The sequence below is a fragment of the Athene cunicularia genome (genome assembly GCF_003259725.1).
Source record: "Athene cunicularia isolate RWA chromosome 3 unlocalized genomic scaffold, athCun1 chr3_part1, whole genome shotgun sequence".
NCBI classification, from domain to species: Eukaryota; Metazoa; Chordata; class Aves; order Strigiformes; family Strigidae; genus Athene; species Athene cunicularia.
This window is the reverse complement of record NW_020799097.1, coordinates 98,035,666-98,051,071: the sequence shown is the minus strand read 5'-3', so window position 1 is coordinate 98,051,071 and position 15,406 is coordinate 98,035,666. Positions and strand designations below refer to the sequence as shown.

The following is a 15,406-nucleotide window of genomic DNA, read 5'->3' as shown; positions in this document are numbered from 1 at the left end:
TCATAAGAATGAACACTTGAATATAACACACATGACAGTTAAACTCAGTTTAATGAGCTTTGTAGGTGATAGATATATTAAAGAAATGTTTCTGAACTTAATTAGATGACAACAAGATCAAGAAATGGTAACTTTTTGCTTTTTCAAACATGTAATTGATAATGCCTGCAGACATTTAAGCAACCTGTTTTCTGATGTTAATAATGCAAAGGGGAATTTAAAAAAACCAACTGAAACAACAACAAAAACCCAATCAAACAAACAAAAAAAAACCCTCAACCAACCAACCAAACAAAACAAAACCCCCTCCAGAGACTTCCTGGAATAAACACAGGAAAAGATGATTTGACACCTGTTATTTCTGCAAGAAACCTTACTGTTCAAAAAGAAGCAGCACTTAGTAGAAACTGATTATAATATTTTTCTGCTCCCTTCTCCCCCAACACACTTCTTGGGCTACTTTGTCTTGAGATTTGTGCTGCACAGGAAAACCCATGATTGGGCTGCTGCTCTGTTAGTCATACTGCAGGGCTGTGTTCTTGATAGTGTAGAGTATAGACAGCACCCAGCACGGAGTGTGGGGCGAGCTACTGATAGCTGTGATTGATACTGCATTGCTGGATTTGGTAAACTGATAATAAGTTGCCTAAAGCAAGTACAGTGGTCATCTAAGTAATGCTCAATGTTGTCGCAAGTACTGCTTCCCCTTTTAGTTAATGGACTTTCCTCTCTTTCACAAAGCACTGAGATCCTCCAGCAGTGCAGCAGATTGTTTTGCTTTTTAAAAGGCCTTTTAGCCAAAGATCTCAGACAATCTGTGAGCTACTGCCAATTAAAGCTCCCCTGCTGTGGGCTGGGCAACTACTGTTATAGCCAATTCATTACAATCGACAAAACTGAGACAAAAAAATCAAGACTGTTACTGAAGTAGACATAACAGTATCTGTCCTATCTCCTTTTCTACCTTTTGTGGCAGAGACCTGCATTTGAAAAGCCTTTAATTTATTCTAGATAGTATCATATATATTATTATACAAGTAATCCTGTTACTTGGATCTGTTTTCATTTCCTTTCAGATAAGAACTCTTGTTTGGTTTGGTTGGTTGATTTTTGTTTGGTTGTTTTTTTAAATACCAGTTGTAGATTTAGCTGAAACTTTAACTACATAGGGAAAAATTTTTAACTGGGCACAGCACTTAACTGCATTTAATTCAGTGCAATCATTGTGTTAGACTATTCAAATTTCCAAGCATTCTGACTAAAAGATCGTTAAGGTAGGACAAGTAAGTTAAAACTTAGTTATCATCAAAGTCAACTGACACAGGAGCTAGGTATAAGGCTGCTTGCGTTTTGGATCCTGAGCAATGTAGAGCGCAACACATTCTTCTGTTCTCTTCCAGCAGTACCTGGAAAAATAGAGAGATGATCCAATGTAGCGGAGGGGGTAGAACCACATACTCAAAGCAAGAACTTAAAAACACTGAAACCAAGAACTAAACCACTGTTGCTACTCAAAAGTAGGGGAAAGCAAACAGCTTCTGTTTTGATTACACTTGTTCTCTTTCCATACTGCTATGTCTTGTGATATTCCAGGGAATGATTCTTTGCCATCACTAATATATGCCAAACATCATTACATGGGGGAGATGAATTATGTCTACTTATGGATGAACCAAGGGGAAGGCATCTATTCTGATCTCAGTGACATGAGCACTGGAACAGAATCACCTCAGTACAGATATTATTTTAATCAAATACGAATCTACGAAATCAATAGATTTTTTTCTTGTAGTCATCACTTTTGAATTAGCTGTTTTTGTGCCATTCACAGAGGTGGCCAGAGATCAATCAGTGTGCAATAGTGATGTATACAATAAAAGGTACCGGCTGTACAGATCTGATAAACATCTTAATGCAATATAAACTGTGCTGGCACATCTCTGCACGTGCATCATACCATGATGTTCAAAACACATGCTCACTGATTGGCCTGCAGGACTGGGAATTAGTTTAAGATAAGTGATTTCAGAAGTGATGGAAGTAATGGTGAAGGGAGGAGGTGGCTACATGCTGGAATCACAGGTGCAGAGAACAGTTCTGTGCACAGCTGGATGGTTTCAGCTCTATCAGCAAATGTTTTCAGTGTAAATGTCAGCACTACTACTTATTAGATGTTTCCTGTAGGAAAGAAGGCCGGTTTTATCATTTGGCTATAATCTGCTGCATTGCATTACCAGTGAGTATACATCATGCTTCATTTCTTCATGGTGAGCACTTTATCTACTTATGCCACTCTTCATAATTGGGAAGTACTCCCCCTTTCCATTCTCTCTGGAAACTGTTTCCACTGGGCTTTTTCCCTTTACATGTATCACCTGTCATGATTATGAAACAGACATATGCATCCTACTCTGGGAAGAGAGCTGTGTTCTTAGTCTGAACCCCGAATCTTGCTGCACCGATGTTGATTAAACCTGGTCTGGAGCTTAGAGGATCTGCTGTGATTGCCAACTGGTGCATTCATGCTGTCTAGATTTATTCATGGTCTTTTGCATGCTGCCTTTTCTTGGTAGTGCTTATCTTTTTTATTTTCCCCAGCTTTAATCATAAGAGCTGAAGTAGAATGAATGTCTGGCTTGTTTCCCCCTGAAGACACTTCTGCCTTGAGGAATAATGGAGGCTATTGCAAATCCTGCATTCACAGACGCTGTGTTTCTACACCAGCTGATGCCCAGGCTGGTGAGGACCAAATACACAGAATTTATGTTCCTGGAAACTGGGAAATCATGCACTGAACCGCTGTTCATTTCTACTCACGGAGACTGGGCACAGACAAGCAGGCTGTCACCAGCAGATAGAGGCAGGGTTTTACCATCCATGGTAACAGTCGATGTGCCCTCCTGAAGGGAAAGAATAGATAACTGGCTTTTAATTCTGTGTCCTGTCTCTAGCAGAAAGAAAATCCTGCAGGTAAGTATGGAAATCTTTCCCCCTGAAAGAGCACTTCAAGCCTGCTCTGCTTCATGAGGCCTAGCTAAATAATCAGCTGATTTTCCCTGTCCAACATTATTAGCATCAATAAAAATATGCTTCATGGTTCATTGTTCCTCATCATAAAGCAGCAGCCCATTGCCTGACTCTTGGGGGTACACTGCTACCAATCTAACCTAGCAGCCTGCAAGCTGGTACAGCTCCGGAAATTACAGAGATAACCTCCTGGAGTACTTCAAGCTCCTCTTCTATTTTTCTGATTCCCAGTATCTTTTCAAGTCTTGAAAAGCAGTTCACAAGTCAGCAGGGAGCTGACAGAAATCACTAATAGGAGTCCATCCACACTGGAATGGACTCATCATTATCTTGTCAAGCAGAGAAGCCGAGTTCTTGCCAGCTACAAGGTCTTGATTGCACAGGCTGCTGTAAGCTGCAGTGTAAACAAATGTCTTTCAAGATTATTATTTCTTTAATTAGTGTTTGATAGTCCCTGTGAATTTCAACAGAACAGGAACTGACAGAAATATCTGCCTCCCAAGCTAGTCTGACTTGTGTAAACGAAACTAGCTTTTCTCTGTTTTTTCCTTGGGCTGCAAATGTTTCCCAGAAGCCAGCTGAATGAAGGGCATCTGGATCACCTCCCACTGTACTTTTGTACAAGTTTTCAGTTACCTTATTAGCTTATTGTAACTGATTCCAGTTTGACTTCAGTATAAGGACAAATACTTCAAGGCAGAAGTAGTAACAGGTGATTTTTTTTTTTTTTAAATCACTTGGAGGCATTTGGATATATTTACAGGGCATATTCTTGGTCGGGTGTATTAAAAACCCTACCAAGACCTGATGGAGGATGCCAGTATCTCTGTCCTCAACATACAAGATGAGAAAGAGGGACTATTTTTATGGTGGCAGTAGTTTACAGTTATTTTTCATGATAGTTTAAAGCTGAAGGGTGGGGCCTGTTGATGATCTTTTCTGTGAGAAGGAAGGTAATCATTTTAATTTCTGTTGCTGGTGCTAGAAGGCTTTGCTGTCTGAACTGAAAGATGAACTCATCAGTTAACAAGTGTGAATTGCCACGTACCAGCTGCCATATCCAGATATCTGAATTCTTTCTACTTTTCTCAGTTGTTCCTGGTCCAAAAGCTATAACCTTAAAAGAAAAAAAAAAAAAAAAAAGGAAACAGGGAAGAAAAGTAACAGTGACCAAAAGTGTACATATTCATCTTCCAACAGCATTTAAAACATTCTATTTTTACAGAAAATATTCATAGAAGATGACGTTATTTTTACAGACATTAAAATTCACATTACGTTTGGTATTCTCATATTGATTCCTACTGTTAAAAAGGGAACTGATCACACCTGCCACTCCTTATGCTCCTCTGCATCCTCACTTATCTATTCCTTCTGCCTCCTCCCACTCTCAGCTTTGCATCTATATATCCTTCCTGCTTCTGTTCTTGGAACAGGCACTTCCTCCTCATGAACTCTGAGCCCTGTCAAGAGCCTGTTGAAGTAGAAAAGATTCTTCCATTACTATTAAAAAAGATGCAGACTGGACCTTATTTTTCTCATCTGCCCTTTCTGTGTTCTTCCTGACAGTCCCACACTCTCTGTCACTTTGCTGTCAGATGTATTGGATTCTGCGGAGTGTGACTTCAAGCAACCCAGAGAAAGAATATGTTTTGTAAACGATTGTGCATACAGCAGATATCAAATGGTGACAGCTTCATTTACACCCAAACTAGACTGTGTTTGACTAAACTGAAAAGGGCAGTGCTTCATCACAGCCCAAACTCCCTGGTGCTGTCCAGTTTTCCTTGTTTCCACTTTATGTATATTGAGGGGAAGGGAAAAAAAGTGTGTTTACACACCCTGATTAGACTTGGCACCAAGAATGCTGTTCAAACATACAGGGAAGCTGAACACACTTATGAGTAGTATTTGCATTACGCTGGTGTTTCTGGTTTGGGAAATGGTTGGGGGGGCAGGGACTGGGAGAGAGAGAGCGCAAGCTGTTTTAATCCCAAAGTAAATGGATGGAAATAAGGTTCAGGTTGATTCCATGAACCGAAGTACTTGAGCTAGGCAGCCGCTGCCCAAAGCTAGTCAAATCAATGGATGAAGACAATCACTTGCAAAGGACAGGGCAGGCTAAGACTGAGTTTTTCTGTTGGGGTGCATGACTTTCTCTGCTGCCTACATACTATTCTCAGGCCTGGATTCATTCAGTCTGAACAGTAGGCACCTATTATCTGTACTTTTAAAAATAGCCCTCTCTTTCAGAGAAATTAAACCTCCTTACCTCTGTTTCAAAGTTATCTCCAAACATACTCAGGGAGTTCTTCTGTTTCATTTCACCACGATGATCATTTAACCAGCCTTGGAAGGAAAATGGCTCCATAACAGAAGTGGAATTTAGTGGGAAAGGTGTTTCTTTCAGGAGTTCATCTGTAAGCAAGTTAGAGGGCTATCAGTGATGCTTGCTTCCCTTGATCTTGGCAAACATTTTACTGTTGTTTACAGCTTGAAGGGTTCCATTTATAGATATTAGCTAGGCAAAAGTCAGTTGTAACAGCAAACAGTGCTATGGTCATTATCAGGACTTCTTACCTGAGGTTGTAAGATGCATGTATTTCTATATCTTTATGGAGATGCTTCTTTGAAGCTGTTGTCAGAACTGTTGTCCATCCACACTTGTTAGAAATACATTCAAACAGTATGCAATAGACTACCTAGTTTTTGCTGGCATATTCTTCATTGCCTTTCAGACCAGTTTTGGACTGGTATAATCTGATATATTGTCTCTGAGTCTTTGCTGAGTCACCCTTACATACCCCCATATAAGTGGAAGTAGGGCCACAGAACCAGCTTACTCCACATCTTTCATGTAGTTAATACTGGCTTTTTGTTTCTTCTCCCCCATGTACTTTTAAATACACCAACCACAGTGGAGCAAACTAGTTACCACAACCCTAAATCTAATAAAATGCCTCTTTTGTAGTGTTCCTGGAGTTGTAACTGGGTTTAATTTCCAGTAATTCTTCATAACTGATTTGATTTAAAATAGCTGGAGGACTGAATGCAGTTTCAGCGTAGCTGGTGAAAATCAAGATTTGTGCTGTTACTGGTATATGAAATTAGCTTTAGTTATTTACCAGCTCACAGTGAAGTGCAGAGACAGTGCAATTGCCTTGGTGTTCTTAAGTAGTTTCTTCTGAGATGCCATTGCAAACTCCCGTAGAATAATTTCAAGTAATAATGCCAACTGGATGCAGGGAAAACTCACTAGATGGCTGTCTCGGAAATGCATTGAGGTAATAAACTCACAGCCATGTCTTACTATTGGTACTAGTAATACAGTAGGTCTTTTTAAATTATTAGTGAATTCATTATGCAATGTTCTTCTGGTTCTTTTCTAAAGCTGTATTCCACTGCTCTGTAGTGTTTTGAATGTACCGTTTCAGTTTGTCATGGAAGGCCATTTCATATGCAGTCTTTGAACAGCATGTGAGAAGGTCAGTGCATCCAAGGGATAGCAGTGTACTGAAAAAGCTACTGCTGTTTAATGGATCATAATGAGCACTGAGTACCTACATTCATCTCCAGACAACCTGGACGGGATTCTAATCCTTTTATTGTAGAAACGGGTTTTTTGCCATTCATATTTCTTCTCCATTATATTAAATTAAATGGAAGAAGTCTCCATGTTTCTGCAAATGATTTGTCGTGGCCAATGCCTGTTTCAGGAAATATTGAAAGCAATCTGAAGAAATTTGCAGCAAAAGAAGGAATTTTTTGTTTGAAAGCTTTTTGCCTTCAAGTTTTTTTTTTTTTTTTTTTTTTTTTTTTAAAAAAAGCATCCTACTTTTGCATTACTTAAGTCAAATATTTAACACCCTTTTATTGGAAAGCAAACTTCTCCAGAGAAATTAAGAAGCACCAGAAGAAAAAATCTTTACATTAGATTTATTCTGACCTGGGCCTGGAAATATTAACAGAATCTAGTCTGAACATTTTTTATTTTATTTCCTGACAACACTAAAAAGTAGTGTTAAGGTCACTAGTGATTTATTTTCACAGTGCAATATGTCTGACTTTTTTTTCCTTAATTTTCACAGGTTCAACAAACTTGCTTTAGAGATAATTAGGAACACTTATACACTTTGTCCTTAAATTATGGATATATTCAGCTATAGCTGTATTGGAAAGTTGTTTTTTGGATAGATAGAAAATAAAGGTCTAAAATATTATTATATATATTTGCACACAGCAGAGGAGAAGAAAGACATTTTATCCAAAGGCACTCAGTGCAATTAGTATCGCAACAGATTTTTAAATATTTTCTTTTATTAATAGTAGAAATCTTTACCTTCTAAAGTAATGCAAAGACGATAAAGCTTTTTTTTTTTTTGCTTTTTTTTTTTTTTTCTGTTACCAGAACAAAACACGTCACTCCTGAATTTAAAAAAGCCTTTTGGAATACAAGAATGTTACCTGTTGGTAGGGCTTTCTACTAAAATACAGGTTCTAGACGAGATAGTTTAAAAAGACAACCTCCCAAAAAACCCCCAACAAAACACCAAACAACAAAATAAACAAACCACCACCGCTCCCCCCAAATGGTATATAGTACCCAGTAGGGTAAGAGACTCATACCGAGAAGCCGTGGTTATCCTGCTCAGCTCAAGGGGATATATCATCCAGAATTCCAGAATCAAGCTAACAGGTGAGTTCAGACTTCAGATGCTGGAGAATGGATAGCAAAAAGCTGAGTCTCTATGTCGGGCACTGTGATGTTTTAGGCAGGCAGAACTATGAGTGCTCCCCGTGAGTTGCAAAGAATTCGGGGTACAACAAAGCCAAAGTTGTTGTTTGTGTTCTGACCAAGAAGCATGCAAATCTAACAATGAAAAGTTACTATAAACTTCTAAGTTTGTAACTTAACTTCTGTCACTTATTCTCCACAAACATAATTTTGCTACTTTTCCCTCTGTCGTGATCTCTGACTCCAGCTGTCCTGATCAGCAGGGATAACACACACAGGACAACAGTAAACAGTGACCTGGGCGTATGTAGGGCCTATGCTTACTATGGAGCACTTTCTTGCTTGGGATGTACAGGCACTTTCTAACAGTTTCATTTACTTCCGAGTAAAGGTGGACTCTTTTCTATTTAGACTTTAAGTTCTTCAGGACAAGGGCTGTCTTTTGACACTTGTCAGCAGGCCTTGATTTTATCTTATTGCTAATTTTGATGTTAATGACACTTGCCTGGTGATAGCATAATGGCCTTTGAAAACAGACTGCATGAAACAAACCTTTAGTGTGATCCAGTATGATGATTTGATTGTTACCGCAGAACAAGTAAGAGAGCACTGTGACGATGAAATACATGACGTGTGTGCATATTATTAATAGCCTACTTGACTGAGTCGTCATTTAACCCTGATACTTATCCCTTGCATGACGCTGAAAGCTGCAGGTGCTCTAGTGCTTTGAACTTGAGCTAATGAGCTACAATGAGGAGGATCCAGTATTTTGCGATCCCACGTATATCACAGTTGAAGCCTGGTACTTCCAAAGGAACTGAATGTTTCTTTTCAGGCTAATGGCATATATTTAGATGTTGTTGAATATATTTCTGCTTAGCCTGTACATTAGCCTGCAACAATATCTCAGAGAGTGTGAGTTGGTGTGTTTCCGGAGTTCTTATGTTCTAGTAATACTGTGAGACAAGGAGACAACATGTTTAATGATGGTAAAGGTAAAAATATGCCAGAAAAATGCAAGAAGATGACAATGCTAAGCTAGTCAACTAAAATTCTTGTGTATGTATCTCCAAGTAATATATCACCAAGTGGAACATCAAATCAAGTATTCTCTTACATGTTCAGGAGATCCATTTAAATAGTTCAGTAGTAAAATATTCATATCACAGCAATATGGTCTTTATGGCGTTTATAGCTCTTTTCAGGTTTAAATTAGAATATGATATCATGTTAAGCTGAAAAATACATCACATTTACCGAATGAGTTTGTAAATATTTTAAAAAGATTTTAGAGGAAGCTGGTTTCAGTTAACCAATAGAGACTGTACTGAGACTGAGAATGTGAAGCTGTGCAAAAATGGAGAGAACAGCTTCTAAGAAAACAGCCAGTGAATGTACAGGTAGTTACAGCCTCAACAGAGATGATCTAAGGAAGAGCTTAAAATTGCTGGGAGTACTGTACTTCTGATAAGAATAAAGAGGACAGGTAAAAGAGCACTGCCACTGGCCTATCAGGTATATGTGGGTTTATTTGCTTACCCCAAACTCACTTGTTATATGGAAGCTCCCCCTCCTTACCCCAGTGATGTGCCTAAGCTTTCTTGTTAAGAAATCAGACCCTCTCATTCTCCCAGAGTGTTTCTTGAGCCCTACTTTACCCAGGTCTTTCCATAGCTATCTTGCAAACCTTATTTCATTGAGATTTGTTGCAAAGGAAGAGAGCAATAAAGCACATGAAATACAATATATTGAAATAGTGTCAACTATCAAACTGAATACATATTGGCTTTATGAAAAACTGTATTTTTCAGTGACATGCTATCCTTCACTTCTAGTCAGCACATTCTAGATGGAACAATCTTCAAGTCACCTTATATGTTCTGACTAATTATGAAAGCCCCTCCATTGTAAGTCACTGTGCTGCCTCAGAAACAGTCTATCTCTGCATGCTGTGGCCCCCTCTCCATGCAAGGATGTGAGAAAGTCCCTCACAAATGGTACCTCCCTCTGTAAAAGCAGAAGACATCCTTATCCAAAATGGAGCAGTTAGATCCTCTTAGTTTTGTTATCCTTTAGCTGAGTGTAAAATGGTTCAGACTAGGGATAAGGAGCCAATGCCAGCAATAATATATACTCTGGATGTTTTTCACGTATGTGCCTACCTAATTCCTATGAGAAGTCTGCTCTATTCTCAATGTTAACAAAAATGTTAGTGAGACTAGTAGGAGTTTAGTACCTCTGCAGATAAAACCTGTGGACTGAGGGATGTAATTTCAGGCATCTAAGTTTGAAAAAACAAGTAGTTACCTCATTCCATATAAAAATCCAGAGTAAAATCACTGAAGGTGACTGATTACTTTGGGGGTAGTTGGTTCATTTCACTGTTGTTGAGTATAGATGCAGAAACATTTAGCTGAAAATAGAGCACTCACTTGGTGTAATCATACATTTCCTTGTGTAACTGTATTTGTTTTTGTCGCATGCCCTGAGAATTGGCATGACTGCTAATTTATGACTTGTCCCTGTAATTATTTCTAGGCACATTTTTCTTTGTGTCACTAAATCTATGCTGGAAACTAAACAACAATTATTTTTTTCCTAATTGAAACAAAGAAGTTTGATGATGAAAGCTTTGAAAAATATTTTCATAATAAATATAGCCTCCTGAAAAGGAGGTATCACCAGCCAGAAGGAAGGGAATAAATTAGAACAAAAAAATTGCAAGATTTACACAATAATTGTGTTTTAAAGGCTTTTCATGATATAGTTAGGTCATTGTAATTAAGAAGGATAAATTTTATTGAGAAATACTGACCAATCCTAAGATCAGAAAGCTTAATTTTAATTTCTGAATCTGCCTTTTATATGACCGTGGGCATTTCATTAATCATCTTTGTGCATAACTTCTGCTTCTATAGAAGACAAATAGGATATTTCATAACAAGTGTTAAGACCTCACTACATTTTTGAGACAGGGATTTGCACAGCATGTATGAGCTATTACTACTAAATAGAAACACTAGTGAAAATGTCAGTGACTCCATTAGTGAGTTTTTTGTTTCAGATGTTGCTGTCTGGGGAGCATTTAAGAGCATAAGGAAGAAAGAATCTACCCTATTAGAGAAGACATACCTGTTATGAAACTGCTCTGAGCTTTAGAGCTCTTAAAAATATTAGATTTTTTTTCACTAAAGTCTGAACAGAATGGAAAATAACTTTGTAAGGCGTTTCTTCCAATTTCCCCAATAAGTTTATTATATGCATTATGTACTAAAGGTCAGAAGTGGCTTGGTTCCCATGGTGAAGCATTAGGAGAGCTCCTGGAGATTACCATTTACGTTCTGCCTCTCTTTGAGGATGCTCAGCTGAGAATATTGTGGGAGAAGCAGACAGCTTCCTGGAGACTGTTTTTTGGCTTTTGTTTGGTGACTGTTGTCACAAGCAGATCTAGGCTCTAGAGAGCCTAACAAACTTCTCAGACCACTCCTGGCTCCAGAGAACGTTCAGCCTGCAGTCCTGGGTTTTGGATGATGTGTAGTAGTTTGGGATTAAAAAGTTTAGTAGAATTTTCCATATGGCAAATTATAGCAGCCATACTCCAGACATTGTAAATCCACTTTATTTGTGTATTAAATGTTGCTGACTTAGGTTGATTTGTCCGAGCCATTACTGGAGATGAAGAGCTATATACTCACTGGAGACCGGTGTGGTGTGGGAAGTTGTTAAATATGAAGGGAGGGGAAATGGATGAAACCAGTGAGAGGTTGCATGGTCATACAGGACTCTAATTCTATTCCCTTCTTCCACATATGTACCCTTTGCAGGTGGGCTTCAGGAGAGATATGAGCATGACTTGGAAGTTACTTAAAGGATTTATTATCACAGGATAAAGATGAACAGTGTATTTATGTGAGCATCTTTGCCAGAATAGAGACAGTGAGGATGATATGATTGAGGAGTAGATTCAAGTTGTTGATAAAATTTATGGAGACATTGTCTCAGAGAATTGTACAATTATGGTGAGTGTAGACAGTTTAAAATTATTGACTCTTCATATTGGTTTGAATACTGTTCTGTCCTGGAGACTTCCTGGTGGTTGTTTGCAAAGTAAATTCCCTAGAGGAACACTCCTTAATATCTAAATGCTCATATGCTGTTTCTTTTAATACAAGTGCTCAAAGCAGAAAGAAGTAACATATCATAGAAGAGAACTAGGTAAGTGGGAAGTCATGAAAAGCTTCATAGCAAATAAAACCTATTTCCAAAATCACCATTCTTACTTACAAAAAAAAAAAAAAAAAAAAAAAAAAAAAAAAAGTTATAGTATCTTTAGAATTATTTCAATGTACCTACAACAGAAAGGTGCAAATATTTGTATAAGTTCAAAAGAATGGCCCTACATTTGCTCTAGTGTAAATGAAGACAGAATTTCTTTCTCTCCTTATTTTTATTTTTCAGAGGTAGTTTTAATTGAATTAATATTGCCCACTAGCCAGTTATCTTTATTCTTTAGCTTTCTCTTATTTTCAGTTACTAATACTTCTCTTTTGACTTGCTTCATTATACATCAGTGAAACAAGCTTGAACAGTACATACTGCCTACAGAAGTTGCCCTGGATTAGCTACAGAGGGTGACAGTACAGAAGCTGGTTTTTATAGTGATGAGCTCACCCTTATAACTTGTAATAGCACTACTGAAACCAGAAAACATTTGTTTATAGACCATGCCCTAGGCTGTATGGTATTCCTATTCCAACTGACTGAAGAAAGCACCCAATTTTTTAGACTCATTCAGTTCCTTAAGTTTTGGCTGCCGTGAATCCCAGGCATAGAACTGTGCTGTATTCTAACAACACCAATCAGATTTTAAGTTCAGACTGTAAATTAGACTAGATATGCCTAGAATCAATGAAAGTTTTGCTAGTGAAGTTACTACAGGACTGAGTTTTGTGTTATGTACCTGTATGTCCACTGACAGTAAAGCTTTTATGGACATTAAAATTTCATTGATAATTAGAAGTAGATTAATTAATTTGGATAAACAAAAACCTGACATTCTATCTACACCATTAATGTTCTCAAAGATCATTTTTACACAAGCCTATCTTAGGAAGTCTTTTCTTGCAATTTTCCCTATCAAATTCCACATAAAAGAAGCCCTGATCATTTCAGTGAGCACGGTAAGATAAACTTTTGAACTTCTGGATAATTTTGCAAACAATATTCAGACATCACTGTTTATTAGAACTGGGGTTTGTCCATCTGAACTGTCTCTTGTCCTCTTGACTGTAACATTGAGATGAAATAGCAACCTTGAGAGAATCTTGCTTCCAGTGTGATTCAACTGAAATTAGCAAGAGTTGTTTTGATAACTGTGATTCCTCATGTCAGAAATTGTGTAAAGTAAACCAAACCAACCTATCTTGAGTGTTCCATGTTTAGATTATATCCTAAATATATTCACCACTATTGATAAAAGGGAGAATGTTCTCAGCCTTTATTTCTGCATGTGGTAACAAAATAAACTACTAATTAGTACAAAACAGTTCCAGGGAAGATTGCATGCAATACAAGTTTCTGATTGTATTTCACCTGATGGTACTTGAGTCCTTTTTCTAAAAATGTATCTTTTTAATAGCTACTTCTGTATATTCATATATTCAGAGTACCCTGCTTTCAGAGGGACTTGCCCTACTGTTGGCTGAGCCAGAAACCATAAATAAATCAAGAAAAAGTCTGGACTTAGGTTGAGGTTTTTTTGTGTGGTATGTTTTTAAAGCAATTGGAGCTTGATTGATTCCAATTATAGCTTTCCTCTATGAGTGAGCTGCAATCAAGGGTTTCTTTCAAGATGTTTTTCTTCAATTTTATTCCATTTTTCTCTAAAAAGGTGAGTTCAGGCTTGTGTAGAGATGAACCCAAGAGCGCTTCATCTGGCACTTTTAAATTGATGGGATTCTGGATTTTCAGAAGAGAAACTGAAAGAGGCTGAAACCCAGCCCTCTGCATAGGCTAGCTACTGGTAGCTTGTTATATGCTACAAGTGTCATCTGGTTGTTGATTTCTACTTAAGAAAAAAAAGAGAGCTACTGAGGGAATAAATCCAAATCATTATTTCTCTGTCAGTTGGGTATGCCTCCAGAAGGAACATATTACCAGCTTACTCATATCTTGTTTTTTTTTTTTTTTTTTTTTTTTTTTTTTTTTGGTAAACCCAACTCTCACAGTTACAGGAGCTGCTAGCTAAAACTTCTGTAACTAAAAACCTGGGGTATTTTACTCATGTATAAAACATCACTGAGACTTTAAGCTTCTTATTGTCCATGAGAACTGAAAACTGGAAAAATTAAGCTGTTCCTCAGACTGAAAGCCTGCTATGTAACTTTGTTGACTGCTTTTTGCTTACAGCAAGAGTTAAACCAAGAGCATTTCAAGTATTTGTTGTCTTGGCTTAGTGACTAATCCAAAAGGAGAATCCGTTCAGGGTAAAAAGATGTATTGAGCTCTCAACAAAATAACTACGTTTACTTGCTTTATTTTCTTTGGTCTCGAAAAAAACTTTTCAGCTTTAATGAAAGTCTCTCATGCCTTTTGGCCTTTTTACAGCTTTTGAATAAATTACAAGGAAAGAGCTTCTGTACTGGATTTATCAATAACAATTTCTAAGAGTTCTGTGTTTAAAAAGTGTCAAGATGTAACATAGCTTCTGACTGATTGTCAGGCTTGTTCTTTAGCTCTAATCTTCTGCAAAAGTATTAACAATATAAACCTTTTTTTTCCTGCACTGGTATAATTAATTTGTTACCGACATATGAGCTCTCAGCTCAGACTGGTGAGGGATGCTTAATCACTGTATTGAACAGGAATAGTATGTGCGAAATTATTTTTTTTTTATTACAGCAGCATCTAGAGGCTCTATCTGAAATTGTATTTCCTCTGCTAGACACTGAACACACAGTCAGAGACAATACCTGCCCTACTACACCTTCAGCCTCCTGTAAAAAAACCCATAACAAAACAACAAGGACAAACCACCAACACTCAAACATGTCACATGGGTGATGTTCTCAAATTAAAATAAGCTCAAATAAAAATAAACACATTTTGATGTTAAGAAAAGTATGATCTTGGAGGCAGCAACATTTTGATTGCGAGAAACACAGACCTTTTTTCTGAGACATGTATTTCCTAGTCAGTCAAAGAGCCAATGCCAAAAGCTGGTTCAGCTGCAAATTCTTTTGTGCAGGGTTTCTGACTGGCTTACCAGTTCCTAATTGCAAAGGCTTATAAGGTTGCTATCTCATGCATAGGACTCTTCTGTGAACTTTTCATTTTGGTGACAGTGATTTAGTCAACTATTTTTAAGTAAGGTGATGTTCATACAAAAAACATCTTTCCCCGATTTTAGGATTTGAGTAAGAACTTTGTTCCATTATTAAAACGGCAGGCAGTGACATTTTTATGGTGACTATCAAGCTGAGAAATGGGATAGATGTGGAAATAATGTTTCAATAGAACTTTTGTCTCTAATAGAGTAATTCATAAAAATTGTCTTACTTAAGACATTTGGGAATGAATATGGAGATTAAGGATAACTGGTTCCAAAAACTTCTTAGAGAGGGGAACTAAAATTTAACTTGT

General features: G+C 37.5%; 1 protein-coding gene across 2 annotated transcripts in view; it reads right to left on the bottom strand.

Moving 5' to 3' along the window:
- Positions 1-1,287: 1,287 nt before the first annotated feature.
- The window catches only part of HAAO (3-hydroxyanthranilate 3,4-dioxygenase), a 37,780-nt gene continuing 23,661 nt past the window's right edge, over positions 1,288-15,406 (bottom strand). The window contains exons 7-10 of one of the 2 annotated variants that reach the window (XM_026845478.1): positions 5,300-5,445; positions 4,076-4,144; positions 2,814-2,900; positions 1,288-1,406 (exon numbers count right to left, since the gene is read on the bottom strand). In XM_026845478.1, the coding sequence (XP_026701279.1) occupies positions 2,814-2,900; positions 4,076-4,144; positions 5,300-5,445 (302 nt within the window). In that variant the 3' untranslated portion in view covers positions 1,288-1,406. The remainder of the gene's footprint in view (positions 1,407-2,813; positions 2,901-4,075; positions 4,145-5,299; positions 5,446-15,406) is intronic. The other variant, XM_026845477.1, reaches the window with a different exon arrangement.